The sequence below is a fragment of the Cricetulus griseus genome, chromosome 3, assembly GCF_003668045.3.
Source record: "Cricetulus griseus strain 17A/GY chromosome 3, alternate assembly CriGri-PICRH-1.0, whole genome shotgun sequence".
Classification (NCBI taxonomy): Eukaryota; Metazoa; Chordata; class Mammalia; order Rodentia; family Cricetidae; genus Cricetulus; species Cricetulus griseus.
Genome location: NC_048596.1, coordinates 183174294 through 183197786, shown reverse-complemented (window position 1 = coordinate 183197786; position 23493 = coordinate 183174294). Strand labels below are relative to the sequence as shown.

Genomic DNA, 23493 nt, shown 5'->3' with positions numbered 1-23493 from the left:
GCTTTGCTTGAGTACAAGCTCCCTTCTATGATACTTTTTCTCACCAAGTGCCCAGAAACAGAGTCAATTGATAAGAGACCAAAAATGTGAGCCAGAGTGAACCTTTCCTCCTAAAGTTCACTTTGGTACTTTGTCATAGCAATGGACACAACAGCATTATGTACAAGTTTTTATTTTTATAAGTGCAATAAAAAAAATTCTTGACCTGAAAACAACAAAAAAGCTAATCTCCAAGGACAATGAAAATGACAATGCCAGAAGCAGCCACTAGTTGTTGCCAGCAACAGGTTGGCAGCTGCCTTGTCACCCGGAATTGTTTGCATTTTCGTGTCATCAGGGCTTGGTGGTGGCCCATTAAGGCCAATTTAACACTAACTATGGAGTCATCAAGCTCCTCTGAGAGAAAGGTGGCTAGGACCAGTTATGGCTGGCACAGGGGCATCATCAAACTGCCACAATGACATTAGGAGTACAAGAAACAGCACCAGAATGACACCTGCAGTGAACAATAGAGGTGGAGTTGAATTGGGGATGGGGGGGAAGTTAAGAAATTCAGGTCCCTAATGGTGCTGCACAGTACTCTGAGCAGTGGAGAAGCTAGAAAGTATGATGACCACTGAGGCCCATCCAGTTCAGATGCTGGTAATCATCATTGAAAAACCAGGTCTAGCCAAGTTGAGGTTGAAACTCTATTAACGGTCAGTGTTAAGAAAGAAAGAGGAGCTTACAGCAGCCAGTGTCTCAATCCCATGAGTTTTAGAGAAGAGCTACAAGAAAGGCACTCCTGAGCCAGAAGTTGAGGGAGGATGATCACTGCCTTGGGAACACCACAGCTTGGATGGTGAGGAGCGACAGAAGGCTTGGCAGAGAAGAGGACTAAGCTGGTAGAGGAGTTTGGACTTGCAGGACCTTACTGAGTAGCATACCATTAATTCCAAGGAGAGACTGATCTTTACCTGTAAGGACAAAGAAATGTTGCAAGAGAAGGTGAATGTGGAACTGTGGAAGTAGACCTAGTGCCTGCATTGTGCCTAGCCCCACCATGCAAATAGTCTTGACACAGCAAAGTCTTTACTCTTTGGTAGCTAAATAAGATGGGGAATTGGAGAGGAACTGGCTAGACACCTTTCATATGAACTAGAGTGATACCACCAATGGTCTCATGAATGAGAATTGGCAGAGAACTTGGTCAGCCTGCAACTACAAGTTCAGCAGGCCTCAGCTCATCTCTAAGTATTTCACACTCAAGGAGATGGTGACCTTTAAGTTGACTAAGCAGAAAGGGAAAAAGTCCATGAAGTTGTAGCCTCTTGAGCATTAGACTCAAAAGGGATACTTAGGTTCCATACTGCTAGGCAAAGGTCAGCACCAAATACCCAGATGGAGAGGTGGTCCTGGAGAAAGAGGAGCCAGTATCTTCAGACTGCATCCTCACTAGATAATGCTGTAGTAGAGAACATGGAGGATGACAGAGGTGGAGCTCCACCATCGGAGGAGCAGAAGGAAAAGGCAGAGTTGAAGCTGCAAAAGCAGCTGTTGGTGGGGTGGGTGAAGGGCATTAGTTGTGGTATCCTGCAATGACTGCAATGTACGGCAGCATTGAGAAAGATGGTAGGACTTGTGAAGCAGGAGAAGGATCATCCTGAGAAGGGGTCCTGGTAGAGTTGTGCTGCACTCTGAGGAATTCCCACCTATGACTTGTCTAGCAACCTGCAGGAACAGAAACAACTGGATTTGAGTTAAATAAGGATCACATCCTTAGATTGAGTCAGGGAAACCTGAGCTGTAGCCTGCGTAATAAGCAACTGTGAGAGATCTCAGCCTCTACCACCATCCCTGGACAAGGAGCTTCTTGTGAAAAGAGGGCTGGTCACAGCCTCATTGCTGGATACTGTGGTAGAGTATGGCTCCAGTGTGTTACCACCTCTAGCCATGTATAGGATTGAGAACAAGATCACCATTAAGTACAGACAGCAAAAGGATTGCTCTGGCTTCACCTTAAGACTTCATGGAGAAGGAGGCTATAAGTCTGATGTTAGGTTGTGTGCATGGAAGGGCTAGGAAGTTTAACAGAATCCATGACACTGCTTTGATATGAAAGGCTTGGGCAAGATGAAGATAGAGCAATGGATGCAGGCGCTTATCTGATGAAGAGGAGCTCCAGCTGCACACCTCTGCATGTGACTTTGCTTAAGAGGCAAAAGGCCCATGCATTGTGCTCAGTGGCTGCGCCAAGAACATGATATGAACATCATCACCAAGTAAAGCCACCTCACTTCTGATTCCCCCCAACCCTTAATGTTAAATAAAATTCCCTCCTTATTTAAAAAAGCAGGTAAAAAATAAATATGTTTACAAATTGTAGAAATAATACAAAAGAGGCTGAAACTGTCCATGAGGAAAAACCAAAATGAGTCTCATTGTATAAAGGCTCTTCCCTCTGCAAGAAACAGGGATCCATCTGTAGACCCAGTTTAGTTTTGCTGCTGAAAAACTTATAAAATAAATTAGAAAATCCAGTAGAGGTCAAATGTTGTAAGCTCACTGCTGTACCTGCATCTTTAATCTGAGGAAAGTTGACCACAATGCAAGGCAGAGGAGCTGATCGTAGGACAACCAGTTTTCATCCAGAGTCCATTGTCCTGTACTAACCTTCAAGTAAAAGCTGAAGAGAAACATGCTCTTAGTAAAGTCAGCCCTGTAGTTGACTGGATTGCCTCCATTGTAGTGCACAAAATAGTTCACTTCTTAGCAGAAGGGCCCAGAACAACCGCCTTTAACAAATGGCTGTTGCTTCCCAGACACCATTGGTTGGGCTTGACATCAGTCAGCAATTTTATTGGAAATTTGAGGTCTGTGTGCTGTGGCAACTGTTGGCTGTACCTGGAAAACCCTTGTCTTCATGTGAGCAAGGGAAATCCCAGGGTTTGTCCATCTGTGGTTCGAAGTGCACTTCATTCCTTTGTACGAAGCACCTGTGTACACTGTTCTCCACCTTAATGTTGGTTCTGAGAGGTTAGCTGGCCCCTCCTGAGAACAAATGTTTGGAAAAAGTATAAGCAACCCCTAAAGTCAAAGGCTTAGTCATGATCCTAGGTTTCAGATCCAAAAGCCAAGTCTGGTCTTGATTTTAAAACAATATAAAAAAAACTTCTTATCACTCCCCAAAAGAAGCAGGGAAATCAAGCAGCTATGAGGGGTATGAGAGGACTGAAGGCTGTTTGAACAGTTGCAGCTCCTAGTTTGGTTCCTGGACTGAAGCAGCAAATGGGGAAGTATCCACTACCTGGCCATAGAGTGCCTTGGAGAAGCCACTGAGGAGAATGGATGATCTCAAAGATTTGAGGGTTCATTTGGGCAACACCAGGAAGCTTTCCATTGGGGATGATTGTCGAGAACAGTTATCTGAAAGTTACACATGCTAACCAGCTGCCAAAGGTTCTGACCCGTTCCAAGATGAAGAACAGTATGATCAGAGGTTGTAGTCTTTCCATGCATGTAGGGAGCAGTCTTACGAGCATTGTAGGTCTTGTAAGAGTTTTCTGCCACGGGAAGAAACTTACCCATGAAAATGAATAGGTGACTGCTCCTCACGCCCACTAGAAAACAACTAAGAATTGTGTGCCTTGGATGAAAATAAAATATGAAGTAGGATGCCAAACATTAAATCAGAGCTGAATTTGAGAGGAATTCATGTATGAATGAGACAAAATAACTAAGACTTCTCTGAAAACATTGGGGTTTGAACTTCCTGGTAGATCTGATCTGCCCAGCAAGGTCTCTTGACAATTTTGGAATCCTCGTAAAAGTCTGAGCAGTTTCCAGTTGGAATACATTCAGTCCAAGGCCTCCATTTTGTTGTTGTTGTTTTGTTTTGTTTTGTTTTTGTTTTTTAGCACCAGGACAATCTCTTTGTCCCTCCTGTCAAACTGTTCTTGATCAGAGACATTATCTCATGTTGTGCAGCCTGGCCTTGAACCTCTGATCTCTTACACCTACCTTCCAAGTGCTGGAATTATACATACCCATGACATCTGACCAAACTCCCCTTTATAATATACACACACAGAGAAATAAAACAAAACAACCACCAAACTTAGTACTTAATCCTGGTGGCTTGGCTCATCCCTGGGATGTTTTGATGTGCAGCAGAGTATATTACATAAAGCACCATTTCTTAGACCCTGTTTTCTAACCAAAGATCTGGCTTCCCAGCCTTGTTATCTCAGGCACAATCTTAATGCATTGATGGCTAAGAAGAAGTTTGGGACAGGGGATACTAGCTAGCCAGACTTGATGGGAACTTCTCTTAGACCTCATCATGTTCCAATGGGCTAGGAGGACACTTTCCTAAAGGCTGTCATTGCTTGCTCCTGTACCTAAAGTTGCCACTTGGCACTTAGTTTAGTACACTTCTGGGTTCTCTGTAGTTTCCAGAAGGAAGTGAAATCTTTTTTTCAGATCATTGCCTGTGCAAGGGCAAGCAGACAAGTAGCCTAAAAACAGACAAGTTCTTCTGCCCTGTGCCTGAAAAATCAGTGCCAAGCTTCCAGAGCAGAGCTACCCAGGCCACACCACAGTCACAATTCTTTGCATTTCAGATTTGTCCGTTCAGCCACGAAACTAATACACAAGACTCCCTCCTCCCTCCCACTCTATCTTTCCATTCCCCTCCCCTCCCTTACCCATTGCACTTTTCCCACTTTACTCAGGGGTTTCACACCTCAGCAAAAGCCAGGCTGCACTGCTCTGGCTTTTTCCCACACCTCCGGGCAATAATGGCCAGATAAAGCATGAGGAGGGCCACCCAGTAGCAGCCATACAGGATGGCCCCAGAGACTAGGAAGGCTAGCTCAGTCTCACTGAACAGGTCCTGGCAATAAGCTGTGTAGGCTAGGCCCCCTAGAAGAACTGCCACCCAGATGGACACAGGGATTAGGCCAATGAAGTTCACTACAATGGTTTTTCGGCCAGAAGTGCCCCAGCCAGACTTGTTGATGGTAGCAATGGCAAAGATCTTGGCTGGCAAGAGACTGGACATATAGAGAAGGGAGTAGAGAGACATAAAGATCATCTCTGCATTGCCTCGAAGGAAGCAGGCATAGGTAGCCTTGATAATGCCAACCAGCTGCACCGTCAGCAGGAAGAGGAGAATGTTCCAGATGCGACCTCGGTAGAAAAGTTGTATGACTGTGGCAATGAGGAAGAATGGGAAGAAGCCTGTGACCACTGATTCATAGGTCATCCAGAGGTGGTGCTTATGGAACCACAGAGAATTATAGAGCCATTCCCGGAAGTAAGACTTACTCCAGCGGGTCTGCTGGTTAAGCCATCGGAGGTATTTAGTGGGGGTCTCTGTGAGGCACTTAGAGCGTGCTGTATACTTAGTCCGGTACCCAAGACTCAGGACTCGGTTGGTAAGGTGCCTATCATCGCCAAAGCTGCACTTGCTGCCTAAGAACTTCTGATGGTACCAGTCCTCCAGGAACTGCTGAAGGAGGCTGTTTCGGTACATGCCCAAAGGCCCACTGATACATTGCACACAGCCAAAGTAGGACTGGCAGGCCCGCTCCACGTTGAAGGCCATCCAGTACCTCACACTGCTCAGGAAGGAGATCCACGAATCATATTTGTTGAGGATCTGTAAGGGAACAGAGATGTCTTGTTCATCTCAGGCCTTTCTACCCTGAGTTCTATAGCCTGCTGCTCAAATTCTTGGCCATCAGTTCTGGACTTACTAGAACTGGGGACTCTGAAAGTCAGAGTGGTCATATAAAAGCTTGCTCCACCTTTACACCAGTGACTGCACTTACCCCCAGTAAGGTGCTCCAGTAGTCAGTGCCTTCTCTCAGGAGAGGCACTGGTGATGGCAGAGAAAAGGGCTTGAGAAAGAAGCAGAAAGCAAAACTACTCTACCTGTCTTGCTCCTTTGGTGGTTGGAAAGCCTTTAGGAGGACATGGCATTGCCTACAGTGCCCTCTGGCATAAGACCTGGTTCTGTGTGCTTAACATACTGCTTACAGTTCTTTAGGCTGAGTTCCCTAAAGCATGGGCTTTTTAAGGAACTAACTTGGGAGCTATCTGCTACACTCAGTCCAAAAGGAAGTAGTTTCTGAGACCTGCAGTATCCAAATTCTAGCTCCTTCCAAATCCATGGACTTTCAAAAAAATTATTTTGTGTGGGTGTTGCCTGCATGCATGCCTGTGCACCACTGGCATGCATTCCTGTGGAGGCCAGAAGAAGGCATCAGATCCCCTAGAACTGCTGTTGTGAGCCATCATGTAGATGCTGGTGATCGAACCTGGGTCCTTTGCAAGAGCAGCAGTAATCTTAATAACTAGGCCATCTCTCCAGCCCCCCCCCCCTTCAGATTTTCTAATGCTCCTCGCCCCTTACTCATGTTCAGGAAATGAGTTGGACTATCAGTGAAGTAAGCCCTTGAAGACCAGTGAAAACTCTCAGGGAAGCCGCTCCCCAGATACTAGTAAGTCCAGAGATTTGTTTCCCAGGCATATTCCCCTGGGTTTGAAACAGACAAGGCCAACCCCAGCCCCCAGGAATTCCTGATTACTTCTTACTTGGACATCTCCTCCAACACCCCCTACTTGAGGATCTTCTTCCAAGACTCGAAGCATCTCCATGGTGCAAGCTGGGTCCAGCACAGTGTCAGAGTCACACACCTGTAGGGAGGTAAGTATACTGTCAGCACTGCAGGCCTAAACAAGTACCCTCCCACTTCAGGAAGCTGCTCCTGCCTGAGGAACCTGACCCCCTCTCACATCCACTTCCAGCAAACTTCTCTATGCTAGGTAGAAAGGGGGGGGAGGGAACAAAGGGAAGTAGGGAAACGGACAGCCAACAGTTCAGGCACAATGCGGCAAAGGAGGGATCCCCAGGAGATGATGTAAGGGGCCACTGCTGAGGTGATCTCATTTCAAACCTGGCTCCTGGCAAACCTACAGCACTGTGATAAAAATGAGTCTACCAGCTCCAAAGCCACTTCATGAGACAAAGCTACTGCAGCCAAGCTTAGAATCTTGGCCAAGTCTCTATGACAGGTATATGTGGCCAACAGCTCCTCTTGTCTGACTTATTCGGAATAAGCCCAGAAGCTGGCAGCAGATGCCAGCAATCACACCCTGCATGAAATCCTGCCCACAAACGTAGCTCCTTCCCTCATGATCTAATACATCACTGTTAGTTACACCTGAGCTCTGGGAACACTTACCATGGTGGCTGACTTGCTGTTTGTTTGCCTGCCTGTCTGCGTGCCTTCTTTTCTTCCTTTCATTTTGAGATAGAGTCTCTTCATGTACCCCTGACTGTGCTGGAGCACTATGTAGACCAGTAAAGCCTTGAACTCAGATATCTGCTTGCTTCTGCCTCCCAAGTTCTGGGACTGAAGTTGTAAGCCACCATGACCAGCCTTTTTTGTCTTTTTTTTTTTTTTTTTAAATCAAATATCCAGTGTTTTGTATGCATGTATGCCTACATGCCAGAAGAGGGCACTGGATCTCATTATAGATGGTTGTGAACAACCATGTGGTTGCTGGGAATTGAATTCAGGACCTTTGGAAGAGCAGGCAGCACTCTTAACCCTTGAACCACCTCTCCAGCCCTTCTATCTGTTTTTTTGAAGCTGCTGAAATGATCCTGGCACTCCACTAAGCAGGGAAGTTGGGTTTACTAACCCACTGATTGGGCTGTTTGTTTGGTCACTGTTCTCAGAGCAGATGAACTCAAATCCTGTTCCATCAAAGCCGTTACTAAAGTTGCTGGCATAAGGCCCTCAATTAAATTCCCAGAACCGAAAATAAACAAGATTGCCTCTAACACCCCAGTTTTCCTGGTTCTTTTCATGGTAGAAGACAGGATGGCACAAACGAGCAGGGTAATGCTAAGGTGGGTCTGTGTGTTTGTGTATGTGTGTGTGTGTGTGTGTGTGTGTGTGTGTGAGAGAGAGAGAGAGAGAGAGAGAGAGAGAGAGAGAGAGAGAGAGAGAGAGAGTGTGTGTGTGTGTTACGCATAGCCACCAGCACCAGCTCTGCTTCCTTTGTCCTCCCCACCAGGCTTCCTTCCATTCTACTGGAGCTGGGGGAAGGTCCCAGGGAACCTCCATCCAGACTCCCAGAGCCTCAATTTAAAGGCCAACTGCTCAATGATGCTGTTCTTGACTCAGTCTAACCCATTCTCTGTGCTACTTTGCTTCATCCACTCCAGGAAGGTAATAGCTATGCAATCAGGGAAGAAAGAGTAATGTCTGTTTGGGTGTCCCCACTGGCTGGACAAAGTTTTTTTCCCACAGAGGGACATATACATCTTTAGCTGTTGAAGACTAGCTAGAACCCAGGACTGCCTTAGGCAGTGGTTCAGGACCATGAAGAGTAGAGCATGGCTTTAGTGTGGGAGTCTGAAGGTCCACCAGAATGCACAGATGATCAAAAAAGGCAAAGCAGGTTTGGTCAGCTCCTGTTCATGGAATGGCTGATAAAGTTATTGTTGTCTGAGCAGTTGCCAACACCAAGGGCTTTATCCTGTGCTTCTGGGTTCTAAGAGAAGTTTAACAAAGACCCCAAGGCCCCAGGTAAACTGCAAAATCAAACAGCCTTCTAGGCATATCCCTCCTACATGCTTGGATCCACGGAGTTAAAAAAAGACATAACAGGTCAACTCTTACACAAGGATAACTTTAAAAGGGGGTGGGCGTGGGGCTGAAAAGGTGGCTCAGTGGTTAAGAGGACCAGGTTGGTTCCTACCACTATAGCTGCTTAAAGCTCCAGGTCTAGGGAGTCAAACTCCCTATTCTGGCCGCCACGAGCAGCAGTCACACATGGTGCAAAGACACAATACGCAGGCAAAATATCCATACATATAAAATAAAAACAATCTTAAAAAACAAAAACAAAGATAGGGCCCGACAGTGGTGGTGCACGCCTTTAATCCCAACACTTGGGAGGCAGAGGCAGGCAGATCTCTTGAGTTTGAGTCCAGCCTGGTCTACAAAGCAAGTTCCAGGAGAGCCAGGGATCCAGTGAAACCTGTCTTGGGGAGAAACACACATGCATACGCACGTGCGCGTGTGCGCACGCGCGCGCGCACACACACACACACACACACACACACACACACACACACACACGAAAATATATAAGCTAACTTTATATTATAGAACACTTAGTAGCATTCAAGGACTGAACATGATGCCGATAAGATAGAATCAGTACACAGTGGGTTACCAAACAGAACCCTTTGGCAAGTGGAGAAGTCACAAGAGGATGTGAGGAACTCTGGACCAGAACTTGGGCAACTGAATTGTGTGTTTCTAGTTGGTACTAAAATGTACACTTTTAATCATTTTTGCTCTTTCTAGTTTGTATTTGAAATTTTAAGCTACATAAACCTTGTCAATCTAATAGAATTTCCAGGCTGGTGCCAGTGACCACTTGATCAGGATTTGGGCAAGGTTTGTTTAGAGTTCTAGTCCTGTCAACACTGGAAAAAGGAAGTTGGCCATTCATATACCTGAGTCCTTCCAGCTTCTGTGTCAGACATGAATTCTGGCACTAGGAAGAATGGGACTTTGTGGTCCTAACTCAAACAAAGCTGAATGGTTTTTAGCAGGATCCTTTTACATTATACTTTTTGGTTTTTTGAGACAGGGTTTCTTTGTGGAGCTTTGGAGCCTATCCTGGCACTCGCTCTGGAGACCAGGTTGGTCTCGAACTCACAGAGATCCGCTTGCCTCTGCCTCCCGAGTGCTGGGATTAAAGGTGTGTGACACCAACACCCGGCTCATACTTAATTTTTTTAAGATTTATTTTTATAATCCCAGCACTCTGGGAGGCAGAGGCAGGCAGATCTCTGTGAAAGCCAGCCTTTCCTATAGTGCAAGTCCCAGGACAGCCAGAGCTACAAAGAGAAATCCTGTCTCAAAAAAAAAAAAAAAAAAAAAAAAAAAAAAAAAAAAAAAAAAAGAAAAGAAAGAAAGAAAGAAAGAACTGTGTTTTTCTGTATGTGGGTGTTTTGTCTACATGTAACTCTGCATCACATGCATGCATTGCCTACCAAGGCCATAAGAGGGTGTCAGATTCTCTGGAACTGAAGTTATAGAGGTTGTCAGCTGCTCTGTGGGAACAGAGGTGGGTTCACTAGGACAGTACTCTTAACTGTGAGCTGTTTCTCTAGTCCCCACTTCAAACTTCTTTACGGTGTTTAGTTGCCAGGAATGAGACACAAGGACTAAAAGCAGGCCATGGATAGGCTGCCTCAGGCTGACATTTTGGTCTGCTGTTTGACATTAGGCAAGTTATTCTCTAAACTTCTGTTTCACCTTTCTGGGAACTCAGAGAGAGCAGTACTTTTATGTGCAGAGCTATTATAAGAGTTAAAAGAATGGATATATTTGAAGCACCCCCCAAAATTGCCTGGTATCCTTTTGCTTCTGTTATTATGGGGACACCAGTTTAGAGATGTGCTCAGTTACCAACAGAGCCACAGCCCAGGTTTGGTCAACCCCAGGGTTTCTTCAGAACTACTATGCCTTGTTTATATTCGAGGAGGGATGGTTACAACACCAAGACATACACCCATTTAAAGTGGCTAGAGGAGAGCATGCCCTGCTGGCCACATGTGCCCATGTGCACACACTCCTAGGGAGGCAGCCTTACCTGAATGTAGTCCACTGAGTTGCCAAGGGCCTTGAAGGCTGTGTACATGACTTCACGCTTGCCTCCCCATTTCTGCATGATACATGAGAAGGTGCTGGTCCACACTACAGCTCGTACACGCTCCATGCCTTCCTGCAGGCTGGCCTCTGTCTCTCCTTCTCCCGCCTCATGGAAATTGCTACGCCACACAAAGAAGCCAGCTTGATCAGTGCCTCCCAGCACCTCATGGAAGATGTCTAGCATGTAGGCATCTTCCTGGCGATTGCCATCCACTACCATGACCACCTTGAGGTTTGGAAAGGCGATGCGCTGAGCTGAACGCAGGCACTTGCGCAAGTACTCAGGGTCCTCTTGGTAGGCAGCAATGCAGAGTGCTACCGAACGCTGCCTCTGAGAGCAGTGCAGCTTCAGTGGGCGCCCTGCCTTGCGCATGCGCCGGTGCTCCAGGAAGGCAAACAGGCTCTGGATTAGCAGATGTAGACCCAGGATGGCACCGTAGAGGCCAAAGGATAGGTAGTGCTTTTCTGTGTGGATAAACTGGTAGCCTGTCACATAGGCTGCCAGGATGCCCCCTAGTACCACCAGGGCAAACAGACTGGTGCCCACCACACGCAGGGCTGTAGTCAGCGGCACCGGCATCTGGGAACAGTAGAGATAGTGAGTGGATCAGGAAGGGGCAGCATATCCTCAGAGATAGGCCCAAAAGGAGAAATGACCCACTAATAAAAACCATTATCACTTATTGAACTTCACCAAGACCACACGGAAAATCAGCAGCTGGACTTCTGGGGTTCAAGTCCCAGTTCTGCCGTTTCTGTGTAACCCACTTTCTCTTTAGCTGTGTGACCTGTAAAATGTGTTATACTACTAACTTCTCACAGCATGTTCTAGTAGCATATGGCTGACGTGTAAGGGAAGTAGAGTAGCATTGATCATAGATAAAACAAAGGCTAGTCCCTGGAATATGGTAGAGTGTGACCTGCCTGACCCAAAGCTCCTGATAGGCAAGCTTCAGCAGGGACACTGGGCACCAAGAAGTCAGTGTGGGAGAAGAGGAGTCGGGTGGCAGTCCATGGCCCACTGTGCCATCACCTCTGTAATAGCAAAAGGCCCATGGAGAATGCAGGGGCAGGGAACATAAACGGGGTGTGAGGTGAACAGACAAATCGTTATCCTTTTCCACCGCTAACTCCAAAAGAAACTGTCCGATGTTTGCTTTCACTTTTTTTTTTTCTTTACTTACTTTAGAGGCAGGAGAAAAGGCCAGTGGGGAAACTGATGGGGAAGGGGGAGATCAGGTTGGGTATGGACAACCCTCCTTCAAGTCCAGCACTAAGAGCCAGAGGGAACTGCTGCAGGCACTGCAGAGATGGCTGCTGGGGAGCCCCACCCACTTGGTCCTAGTGCCCTGGTAGGCTCTCCTGCATGTCCCCTGATCAGCCACTCGGGCAAACAATGCAGGTTTCCCCTTGTAACTAAGTTAGGGTTCCTAGCACCTGCCCTGTAGGGAACAGCTGTGCATTAATGAGAAGAGCCCAGGACTTGGCATCAGAGATCAAGGGTTGGACAAGCTCCACTGCCTCCTGGCTACCTGACCTTGCTCAACCATTTAGTGTCCAGATCCCTAGGAGAGATGCTAATGATTCCTGCTTCTCAGATCTAGGTAATTTCCCAGAAAATGGATGCACATTAGCCCTCAAGGGCTTCCCAGGTGGGAGAGGGTATGAAACAGAGGGGGGAGAAGAGGCTACCCTTCCCTCCCGTCTCCGCTACCTGTCCCATCTGGAGAATCCGTTTCCACCCATGTCTCAGACAACGACCTCTCACTTCCAAGTCGGCTTCAACTCTGGTCTCCCTGAAACTGGGCCCCATCCCAACAGGAACAGACTTTGCTGCCAAGGACACCCCTTACATAGGATGGGTGAGGAACAGTCAGTCACTGCTTAAATCCGCAAAAGCATTCTTCCAACAGTGTAGATTTGAAAAAGCTCTTGGCAGCTTGGCCTCTCCGGGAAGCCTAGCCTCTGGGCTCTCTGCCCCATGAGCCCCCGGAGCCACCGCACGATTCCTCTGTAGGACTCCCGGCTCTCCCTGCACACACCCAGCCCAGAACGCTCCAGGCCTACATCCCCTGCCCGGTCCCCCTCTAGCTGATGCGTGGAGGGCGCTGCGGGCCCCGCTGTCTGCCTCCTCTGGGGACAGAAGGTACCCTGGCCAGCCCAGCAACCTGCGCCCTGGCGCCCCGCCTCGGTGCAGTTCCAGAGGCTGCCCGGTAAGGTCCAAGGCAGTTACCGAAGCTTTCCCCACGCTCCTCACCCGGCTTGAGCTTCACCCCGCTGGCTAAAGCCACACGGCCACACCCACGTGCCGGTTTCCCACGACCCAACCAGGAAGGAACGTAAAATGCAAGAAATAACAGCCAAACCAGGCCCTACTCATCTTCCCAGGGCCCCAGGTACCTTGGCGAAAGAGTGCCTGCAAACAAAGGCGGCATCCCTGCTGTTGCCAGTCCGTTCCATCCGCGGGCCGAACCCCTCCCTCTCAGGAATTAAGAGGCAGTACCTTTGTACCCACCTCCCCAGAGAAGACCCAAGAAGGTTCTGCAGCCAGATATCCTGTGTACAGTCAGTCTCTGGCGCGGGCTCTGGTTGGGGTCCCCTGCCTAGACAGGGGGCTGTATTTCCCCAAGCTGGTAGACAAGAGTGAGATCTTATATCACGGGCCTCTATTCCATCCCCTCAGAAGAGATCCGGGAAAGCTAGCTAGCTAGCTAGTTAGCTACAGCGCTCTTGGGTCCAAGGGCATAAGGCTGGGGCGCTTTACAAGATTGCTGTCCAGTATGACAACGGAAGTAAAGAAATAAAAACCTCTAGGCACGGACACACACCTCTCTACCCAGCCGGGAAACTTTGAGGGGCTGCAAGGTTCGCAGCGCCTCTTTCGCTGACAGGTGCGCCCTGCAGCCGGGCCCACGCGCGGCGGTACGGAAACTTGCACTGCCGGCTGCGGCTCCTTCGCTCACGCGCGCCTAGGCGCCCTCAGTTCCTCTGAGCCGGCAAGGAGTGGGAGCTCATCTCACAGACACGTGCTGTGGGGACCAGATCACTGGAAATCTTGGTGTCCCGGCAGGTGCGAAGCCCCTGCGGGTGTGAGTGGGGGGAGGGCACTCTAGCCTGGCGCCCCGCACCACAGCCTCCCCCCCACCCCCGCCCGCCTCCTAATTCATTCACAAAACACGAGCCGCAAGGGAGGAAGGAAGGCCGAGAGGCTGCAGGAGCCCAGGATGGTGGAAGAAAGGAAGGCGAGATCGGTGGGGAACCGGCTGCATGGACCGCCGCCGGGAAGCCTGGAGTGGCCGCAGCCCTGACCACCCGGAGCCCTAGGATCCCCAGGGCCGGTCAAGAGGCTCCTGAGAACAGTCCCGTGTGGCCCGCCCCTTGGATGCGCTCACCGTGCCGCCGGCTGCCCGCGCTCCGGTGCTCAGCAGGCCCGCGGCGGCTCCATGCCCCTCCTCCGGCTCCCGCCGCGGCGCGCTGCCTCCACGGTGCTGCCGCGCGCTCCGACTGATGGTCGCCGGCCCAGCCGAGCCGCCTTAAGTATTGCGCCCTCCTCCGGCCTCGGGGCCGAGAAAGTTGGCAGAGTGGGAGGGCTCCCGGAGCCCGCGAGCGCGCGGGGTTCCCGGCTGCTGCTCTCCAGACCCGGGGTCCCTCGTGGACGCAGCCCCTCCGACTCGAGAGTCGCAGCCTCTGCGCCCTCTGGGAAACTGGGGACCCCCAGTGCAGCTCAAGGCTCTGCTGCTCCGCGCCGACCTCCGGGCCAGTCGCCTTGGGAAGGCGGCCATTGTCCCCAGCCTAGAACCTGAAGTGTCGTTAACTTTCCAGATGACCCGTAGGGACCTCCAAAATCGTTCTTGTCCATCCCCGCCCCCACGTCTCGCTCCCGAAGTCTGAAAAGCTACTCACCCTGTAAGCCGGCTAGTCCAGAGTATCTTCCCCCAACTTCTGCACGCCAAGGGGCGGTTTGTTAGGTGAGGGGACTCCCTAAAAAACCAATGTTCTCCTGGAACCTTCCCGGTGGCGACAGAAAGGAACAGAAGAGAAACAAACAGAAAGAGACTGGTCAAAGAAGGTGTTAACAGTCGTGACAAGCTGAGCTTTGAATTCCGCAGTGGGGCGCTGATGACATTAAGGCTGTTTGCAAAAGCTGCAGATTGGTCTAGCAGGAACCTAGGAGATTCCGGTCTTAAAGCTGAAACAGTTCTTTCTCCTCATTTTCATATCTTTATTTCCCACACCCCGACCTCTTAAGTTTACATCTGACATCCTTGCTAGTAGTTTCCAGGTACCTGCTAGACTTGGGTGAGGTGAGGTGGAGAAGGGTCCAGGAGAGGAGCATGCTATTAGCAGAGGTTTAGAACCAGCTGGAGACCTTGACCTTTTACATCTCAGAAAAACTTGAAGAGAAATGATAATTAAAGACTACTTTTAAAAATGAATTCATGGGGCCGGGCGGTGGTGGCGCACGCCTTTAATCCCAGCACTCATGAGGTGGAGGCAGGTGGACCTCTGTGAGTTTGAGGCCAGCCTGGTCTCCAGAGTGAAGGACAGCCAGGGCTAGACAGAGAAACACTACCTCGAAAAAAAAAATTTTATGTGTCCTCCAAGCATCAGAGATAACTTCACCAGCCAAAGCAATTCTATAGGCATGTGAGCTGCGGTTTGTAAGCTGTCCTCTCAGACTTGTCCACAGTCCCTTAGTCACTTAGCCACAGTCACCTGGCATACTTGCATCCACCCTCTCCTATCCTGGCAGACAAAATCAATATGTGTCATCCTGCTTCAGGAGAGATCACTGCATGGGTTAAAAGCTTCAGTGAGTTTGTTTTGTTGTGTTATTTTGAGACAGGGTCTCTAGCCCAGGATAGGTCCTTGAACTTCCTATGTCGCCTTGTTTGTTTGTTTGTTTTTTGACAAAGTTTCTCTGTAGCTTTGGAACCTGCCCTGGAACTCGTTTTGGAGACCAGGCTGGTCTCGAATTCACAGAGATCCGCCTGCCTCTGCCTCCCGAGTGCTGGGATTAAAGGGATTGAGAGTGTGCTCTTAAGGCTGCTGAGATGGGCCAGCTGGTGAAGGCACTTTGGGCCAAACAGGTTCAATCTCTGGGACTTACATGTTGGAAGAAGAAAAGCAACTACCACAAGTCTTCTGATCTTGATATATATTGATATACCACAATATATCAATAAAATACAGAAATAAAGGCTAATATTGAATCCACAATGGCATGTGTGTTGAGCTACAGACTGTCTGAGGGGCCCTGCTATAGCCATTAGCAAATCACCAGATAGAGAAGTGGTTGCTTGGTTGCTTGGTAAAGAGAATTGCTCAGGAGTCTGTCAGCTTCGCACAATAAACCTCCATGTCTCTATCCTAGAAATGAGGTAGAGGATTGTTCCAAGATTTACAGAGTCCTCGAGAAAGTCCATAGTAAGCCCCCATCAGCCTGAGGTGCTTCATGGTCGTCCTATTAGAGGATTCAGTGACAGGCAGTTCTGTTGGCATTTAGATAAACAATATGTGGTCTTGATGCCATTATAGACCCCAGGAGCTGAGGGCCACCCATGCCACATCAAGAGGTACCAGAGTCTAGAGGGGCCCGAGTCTTAGGGATGTATTTGATCTTTCCTCCTTGCTCCTGAAGTTGCAATATGCAACATTTTAAATCAAGGAAAACAAATAGGGAGTAAGCAGTACTAAAAACTGGGTGCAGTGACCTCATGGAGAGCAGAGTTTCACACAGAGGTTCATCTCCCTGTGGTGGGAGGGCCTAGCATAGCCAGATGCTTAGCTGCTTGAAGAAGCCAAAAATCTAGACGTGTATGTGAAATCTCTTCCTTTTTAAGTGTTAACAGCTAGTTTCAGACTTTGAAAACAAACATTCCATAGGTTAGACAAAATGCACCAGGGTCATTGTCTGCCCACTGACTGCTTGTAAAACGACCTATTTAGAGGCTCAAGGAATGGGGCAGCCATCCCGAAAAGGCCCAATTCTGTCCCCTTCATGAGTCTCTGTGTACACATTCGCTTCCCTGCAGCTGCTCCTGGGCCAGTGCATGCTAGTTAGTTTCTAAGGCTCCAACTATGACCGGAAGTTTTCTTCTCCCTTTCTGCTGGCTCTAGGGGGTGGTTGGCTCAGCACAACCTTGCCAATCAATTAAGACTGTCCACAGAATGCCACATCACAAGAACAGTCAGCACTCTGCCCATACCAATTGGCCTTGCTCCAATCTGAGTGGCAAACTCTCCCTTTCTGATGTGCAGGACCGGGACCTGGCATTGTCAGGCAAATAAAAAATCTTTACCTTTGTAAGCCTGGCTGTACCAGGAAGGATTTACAGTAATTAGCATGCAGTTTGAGGGTCCCTGTTTCCATTTATCCCTTCACTGGAAAGTCATAAAGGGGCTGATACAATAATGCCTGGAGTTTATCTCTCCGTACCACTGGGGATTTAGAAATAGGGTTAATTCCATACCCAGTCACTTACAAATGTGCATTCAGATGTTGCTGAATTGGCTTTTGCAAAAGTTCCAGACATTAAGTTCCTCAATCTAACTCAAAATATTTGAGCCACACTCTTTTAACACATCTGGGAAACCTGCTCTGAACAGAGCTGCCTCAGGCTAGTTGCCACCATCTGGAAATTTATCCATGTTGAAGACAAATCCATTTGCAAAATTAAGGTGTCCCAAGAGGCAGTTTATGATCAAATATTTTCCTTCTTTCCTTCTGCCTTTTTATGAGGCAAGATGTATTTTTTGTAACCCAGGCTACCCCAAACTCTTGGTGATCCTTCTGTCTCAGCTTCCAGAGTACAGAGATTGCAGGCATGAGCCACATGGCTGGCTATAATTAATGATGATAGAAAGATCTGACTGGAAGAAGTCAGGGACATCAGAAGAGAGATCTGTTTGCTAGAATGACTTAGACAGAGGTTCATGGAGAACAAGAACATTCTAGATAAAAAGACAAGCTACCAAGAATGAGTTCTATGTTTGCAGAATGGCAAAGGGAGGCCTGGGTGAAAGAAGACATTTATTCCACAGAACTTCCAGCTGTGCCTCTGATGCAGTCTAGGTACTCTGAAAAGAAGGTGGCTAGGGACAGAATGTGTATGACTTCAGAGTTGTCTAATAGGCTACAAGCACTTTTAGTGGGGAAGCTTGGTCATAGGTAGCATTTTGTGCCAAGGACTAAAAACAAAGTCTAAGAGATCTGATGAGAGAATAAACCAACAGGGCTGGGACATCAGTACTGCTTTAGAAGGTGAGAGTGTCACCTACTGTGGGCACAGCTGATGGCAGAATGAAGGATAATTAAAGAGAAGAGCGGTAGAGCCCCACCCCAGCCATATGCAGACAACACAATACACAGTTATTTTAAAACACCTTCTAAATTGATGCTGCCGATGTGTGTACCTGCAGTCCCAGCTGCTTGAAGGCTGAGGGAGAAGGATCACTTTACCCTGTGAGTTCAAGACTAGCCTGAGCCAGGTGTAGTGGTGCACACCTTTAACCTCAGCATCCAGGAGGCAGAGGCAGGGAGTACTTTGTGAATTTGAGGCCAGCCTGGTCTACATGGAGAATTCCAAGATAGCCAGGGCTAGAGTGACCCTGTCTGGGAAAAAAAAAAAAAAAAAAAAAAAAAGACTAACATGAGCGATACAGTAAGTCTCCCAACTCCAAAAAAAAATCAAAATAACTTAAAATGGCTCTCAAATAGTAACAATATGTTCTGTTTCCTCTACTAGGGCTTTCTTTCTCTTCAAGGCAGTGCAAGTCACAATATTACTTAGCACATAATTCAAAGTGAAGAGTGTTTGCCTTGAGTACAGAAAGGCAGATAAAACTGTCTCTTTTGGTTCCTTTGCCTAGCTACAGTTGCAACTCTGGCCTTTGATGGGGTAATTGCATTTATTTTCGATTAAGCACCCTTTGCACTGCTGGTGGCCAGGTTTTTTCCTGCATCCTTGAAGGTCAGGATTAGGTCATACCAGACGGACAACCTGGGGGATGCTGGTTCCCCCGCCCCTTAAATTAATCTGTAAGAGAAAAGACTTTGTGTGGCCATCTCTCCTTTCTGTTTTTTTCCCCCCTCTGAATGAAAGTGGAAAAATCCAGAAGGCAGTTGTCACCTGTCATCTATCAGCTCCTAAAAATTATGTTCATGAAGAGAACACGATTACTCCAGAATGCTCAAGTGTGCTGTTAAATAAATGATGGGGCATGTCCTTCTGTATATATTTCTCTTATTAGTTGATGAATAAATAAAACACTGTTTGGCCAATGAGGCAGGAAGATAGGTGGAACTAGAACACGAGAATTCTGGGAAAGGTAGGCAGAGGGAGCCCACTAGGGAGTGGCTATGTAGCCACTGGGAGGATAGGATGCGTCAGGCATTCTCTGGTAAGCCAAGACCATGTAGAAATACATAGATTTATAGAAATGGGTTAATAATTAAGACAGAGTTAGCCTATAAGAAACCCTAGTCATTGGCTAACAGTTTTATACTTAATATAAGTCTCTGTGTGTTTATGTGGGGCTGAGAAGGGCAGCAGGACCTGTTGGGGCAAAGAAAAACCACCAGCAACAAATAAATATACAGAACACAGAGTTGCTGCTCTCAATGACCATTTCTCTGTTGTTTTCTTTAAAATTGTGTGAATTAGGGACTGGAAAGATGGCTCAATGTTTAAGTTCCCATCTCCGTGCTGCGAACTGGACTCTGCAAGAGCAGCAAGCATTCCTAACCACTGAGCCATCTCTCCAGCTTCGCCCCCACCCCCACCCCATCACAATTTTGTTTGTTTAATGTCTCTGTGGCGTGGATGTGCCATGGAATGTGTGCATCAGAGGACTGCTTGTGAGAGTCAGTTTTTTCCTTCTAACATGTGGGTCCCCAGGATCAGACTCAGGTCCACAGGTTCTGTAGCAGGCACCCTTCTCCTGCTCAGCCATCTCACTGCCCCGCAAAGTTGTTTTTAAATGATTAGAATTCTGAGTTTAAATACATCCCTTCTATGCTGAGACTAGGTAGGGGAGAAAAGTTTCAAAACGTCAGTCTGTAATGAAAGTGATGACGTCTGGAGGTGGGGATTTGAACTTGGTGGCAGCAGAAACAGAGTGGTTGTCCATACGGAAATCTCCCCACTGTTCTTTGAGGGAGTCGGGGAGGGGATGTGCAGAGATGTGCCAGCTCTTCAGACACCTGTGGGAAGCACAGGACACAGGGCTGGCCGGTACCTACCAGGGGCTCAGAGCCCCTGTGCTCTCCCCACACAGTATCATAGGGATCCTGGATAAGAGATGGGCAGTGTCTTAGCGTTTTCTATTGCTGTGGTAAAACACCATGAACAAAAGCAACTTGGGGGGAGAGGGTTTGCAACTCTTAGGTCACACTCTATCACTGAGAGTCAGGGCAGGAATTCAAGGCAGAAACCTAGAGGCAGGAGCTGATTGATGCAGAAGCCATAGAGGAGCACTGTTTACTGGCTTGCTCCTCACTCCTTTTGTTTTCTCATACACACCAGCATCGCTTGCCCAGAAGTAACACCACTCACAGTGGGCTGAACCCTCCCCACATCGATCATTAATCAAGAACATGCCCCACAGATTTCCTTCCACGCAATCTGAGAAGGGCATTTTATCAACTGGGGTTGCTCTTCCAGGATAGTTTATGTTAAATTGACAAAACAACCAGGGCAGGGGCATGCTAATCAGGGGTTCTAGGAGTCTCCCAGAAGGAAGCTTCCCCTAAAGAAAGTAATTCCCAAACCCAGTGTCAGTGTCTTCCCACCCAAGGGTCTTTTCTCCTTTTGGGGGTAATAGACCTACTCCATGTGCAAGTCCCCACCCACATACATGCACATAGCTCACTGTGACACCAAGTGGGCACACACACACACTTCCCCGGACCTTAACGGAACACAACTCTGTGTGCAGTCAATCTCTCAGGTCATTTGGTTGATGTTACCAGAACACCAAGTACAACTGTTTTGTTGGTGGTGGGTTTTGCTGTACAGTTCGGTCCCCATCCCCCCGACACACACACATTGTTTCCTCTATGTAACAGTTCTGGCTGTCCTGGTATTCACTCTGTAGACCAGGCTGGCCTCAAACCCACAGAGATCCACCTGCCTCTGCCTCCTGAGTGCTGGGATTAAAGATGTGCACCACTAGCAGCTCAGTGCTGTACCAGGGATTGAACCTAGGGCCTCACAAATGTAGGGCAAGGGTCCTCCCACTGAGCTGTATCTCCAGCTCATCGATTATAACTCTTAAATGTGCTGGCACTTCTGCTGTCTGTCTTCTTTCTTGCTAAAGAGCAGTATTTATCAGTCACAGGGGAGGTCCAAAACTGAACCACCCTAATGTATTCAGAGAAGAGCTGAGGACATTGGCAATCCCCATGGCTCTGTGAGGATGGACTCCTCAAAATTCATACCTCCTGTAAGCATGCACCAATGCAATGGTTCTCACTCTTGTCTGTTATAAATTAGATTTTTAAAGCTCGTGAGGCTTTTTAAGAAACACTAATGACTGGAGCCCATCAACTTTTTCAGTCACTGGGGTAGGCCCCAGGCTTGAATATTTTACGTTTCTCAGGCGACTCTATTATGCATTCAGGGTTGAGTGCATATCCCAGGGGTTCTCCTTGGCTGAAATTTGCAAAGACATTTCTTGCACCAAGGAGAAAGTGTGAGCCAGCCACTCTGGTGGTATAGAGCTCAGAAAAACAGCACAGAACCCTTGTCTCTGGCACCATGTGCCGCAACATAGGCAACTTTTTAAATTAACTGACCTAAAAAACAAAAACAAAAACAAACAAACAAAAAACAAACAACCTAACAATAACTGGGTGGTGGTGGCACACATCTTCAATCCTTCAATCCCAGCACTTGGAAGGCAAAGGCAGGTGGATCTCTGTGAGTTCAAGGCCAACCTGGTCTACAGAGAGAGAGATTTCCAAGATAGGCTCCAAAACTACAGGGAAATCCTGTGTCCAAAAATCAAAAAATCAAACCAAAAAAAACCCAAAAAAAACCAAACTTAACAATGAGGGGCTAGTGCATTGGTTCTCACCCTGTAGGTAGTGACCACCTTGGGACTGCATATCAGATGTTTACATTATGATTCATAACAGTAGCAAAATTACAGTTACAAAGTAGCAATAAAATAATTTTATGGTTGGGGGTCACCACAACATGAGGAGCTGTATTAAAGGGTAGCAGCATTAGGAAGATTGAAAGCCACTGGGCTGGAGAGATGGCTCAGCAGTTAAGAGCACTGGCTTTCTTTCCACAGGCCCTGAGTTTAACTCCCAGCACTCACACCTGTCTGTAACTCCAGTTCCAGGGGATTGGATGCCTTCTGCTTCACCAGGCATGCATGGGATGTACATGCAGAAAAAACACCCTTGTATATTAAATCAATAAAAAATTTAAAATATACAGAAAAGAACTTAACAATCAATAAATGGGCTCTAGGACCAGAAGGAAGAAAGAAAAAGGGTGAGAATTTGAGCTGGCAATCATAAGGAAAGTCAGGGAGAAACACCAAGGAGAACAGGGATAACAGGCCTCTGTCCCAGGAGCCTCTCTGCCCCTAGGCCTCTCCATCCCCAGGCCTATCTAATACACGTAAAGTAGGATTCCAGCAACCTTTCTATTGGCAAAGTGATGCTTCCTTTTCTTTCTAGAAGTTGGAAAAGTAGTTCTTCCAGGGAGTGACCATACTGCTCAAACAACCTTTGGTAACGTTCACCGACTACATCATAGGGCATCTTTATTCAGGGGATTTCTTACCCAAAGGATGGGGTAAGGGTGATCTTTAGAGGCTCACAAGGGACAATGATGCTCATGGGCCTTGTTTTGACCATGGGGAAATGAACACTTGCCTGATTCAAGAACTATATTCTTTGAAATCTTTGAGCTTGACTTTTTGGTGGGGGTGGAGTGGGGAGGGAGTGAGCATTAACTGTTCACCTTCAAGTAAAAAAAACCTATTTTTCAAGCTCACTCCACCACCCTCCCCATTCTGCTACAATCTCATACAGCCTATTTGAGCTTTGAACTCATTATGCAGCAGCAGATGATCTTGAATCCTTGATCCTCCTGCTTTTTCCTCTTAGGAGCTGGGCTTACAGGCCTGCACTACCACATTTGGCTGGGGCTGGCCTTTAAGATTCACATTGTGGCTGAAGGTTTTGAAGTTTTGAGAGTGGTGTGTGGTCCAATAAAGGGCTGTGTATTGTGTATGTGGGGGAAGTTCTTGCTAGAGGCTCTGAAGGGCAGAGCAGGAGGCTTTGTTCTCCTGCACCAGGTGAACAAATGCGTGAGATGACTAAGGGCTGCACCTCAGAAAAGCCCCACCCAGGCACTGTTCGGAAGTTTCAGCTCTCAAGGTACACAGTGAAGATGAAGCATTACATCATTTAATAAGCGACTTAAAGGCCCAGCAGTTTTTCTGGGTCCTAGTAGAGGGAGGCTGCCATGGCTCCACAGCGGTCTTCTCTTGAAATCATCTGGTATTCACGAGTCTGCAGCTCAGTTCAGCTGGCCCACCCCTGGGAGAAGGCTTTTCTAACTCACCTGCCCTTGCCCCTCTGCTCTTTGCTTTTCCACCTTCCGTGTGCAGAGTTTGCCTCTTTAAAGCTGGGTGCGTGGTGAATGTTTGTAATCCCAGCACTTGGGTGGTGGAGGCAGGAGGCACAGTAGTTCAAGACCAGCCTCAGCTACATAGCAAGTTTGAGGCTAGCCTGGGCTACAAG

General features: G+C 47.8%; 1 protein-coding gene across 1 annotated transcript; it reads right to left on the bottom strand.

Moving 5' to 3' along the window:
• Nucleotides 1-156: 156 nt before the first annotated feature.
• On the bottom strand, nucleotides 157-15136 carry Has3 (hyaluronan synthase 3). Its single transcript, XM_035442653.1, has 4 exons — nucleotides 14631-15136; nucleotides 10669-11307; nucleotides 6580-6681; nucleotides 157-5641 (listed from the first exon to the last, which is right to left on the bottom strand). The coding sequence occupies exons 2-4, from the start codon at nucleotides 11305-11307 to the stop codon at nucleotides 4718-4720; spliced, it is 1665 nt and encodes a 554-aa protein (XP_035298544.1). The 5' UTR covers nucleotides 14631-15136; the 3' UTR covers nucleotides 157-4717.
• Nucleotides 15137-23493: the final 8357 nt, after the last annotated feature.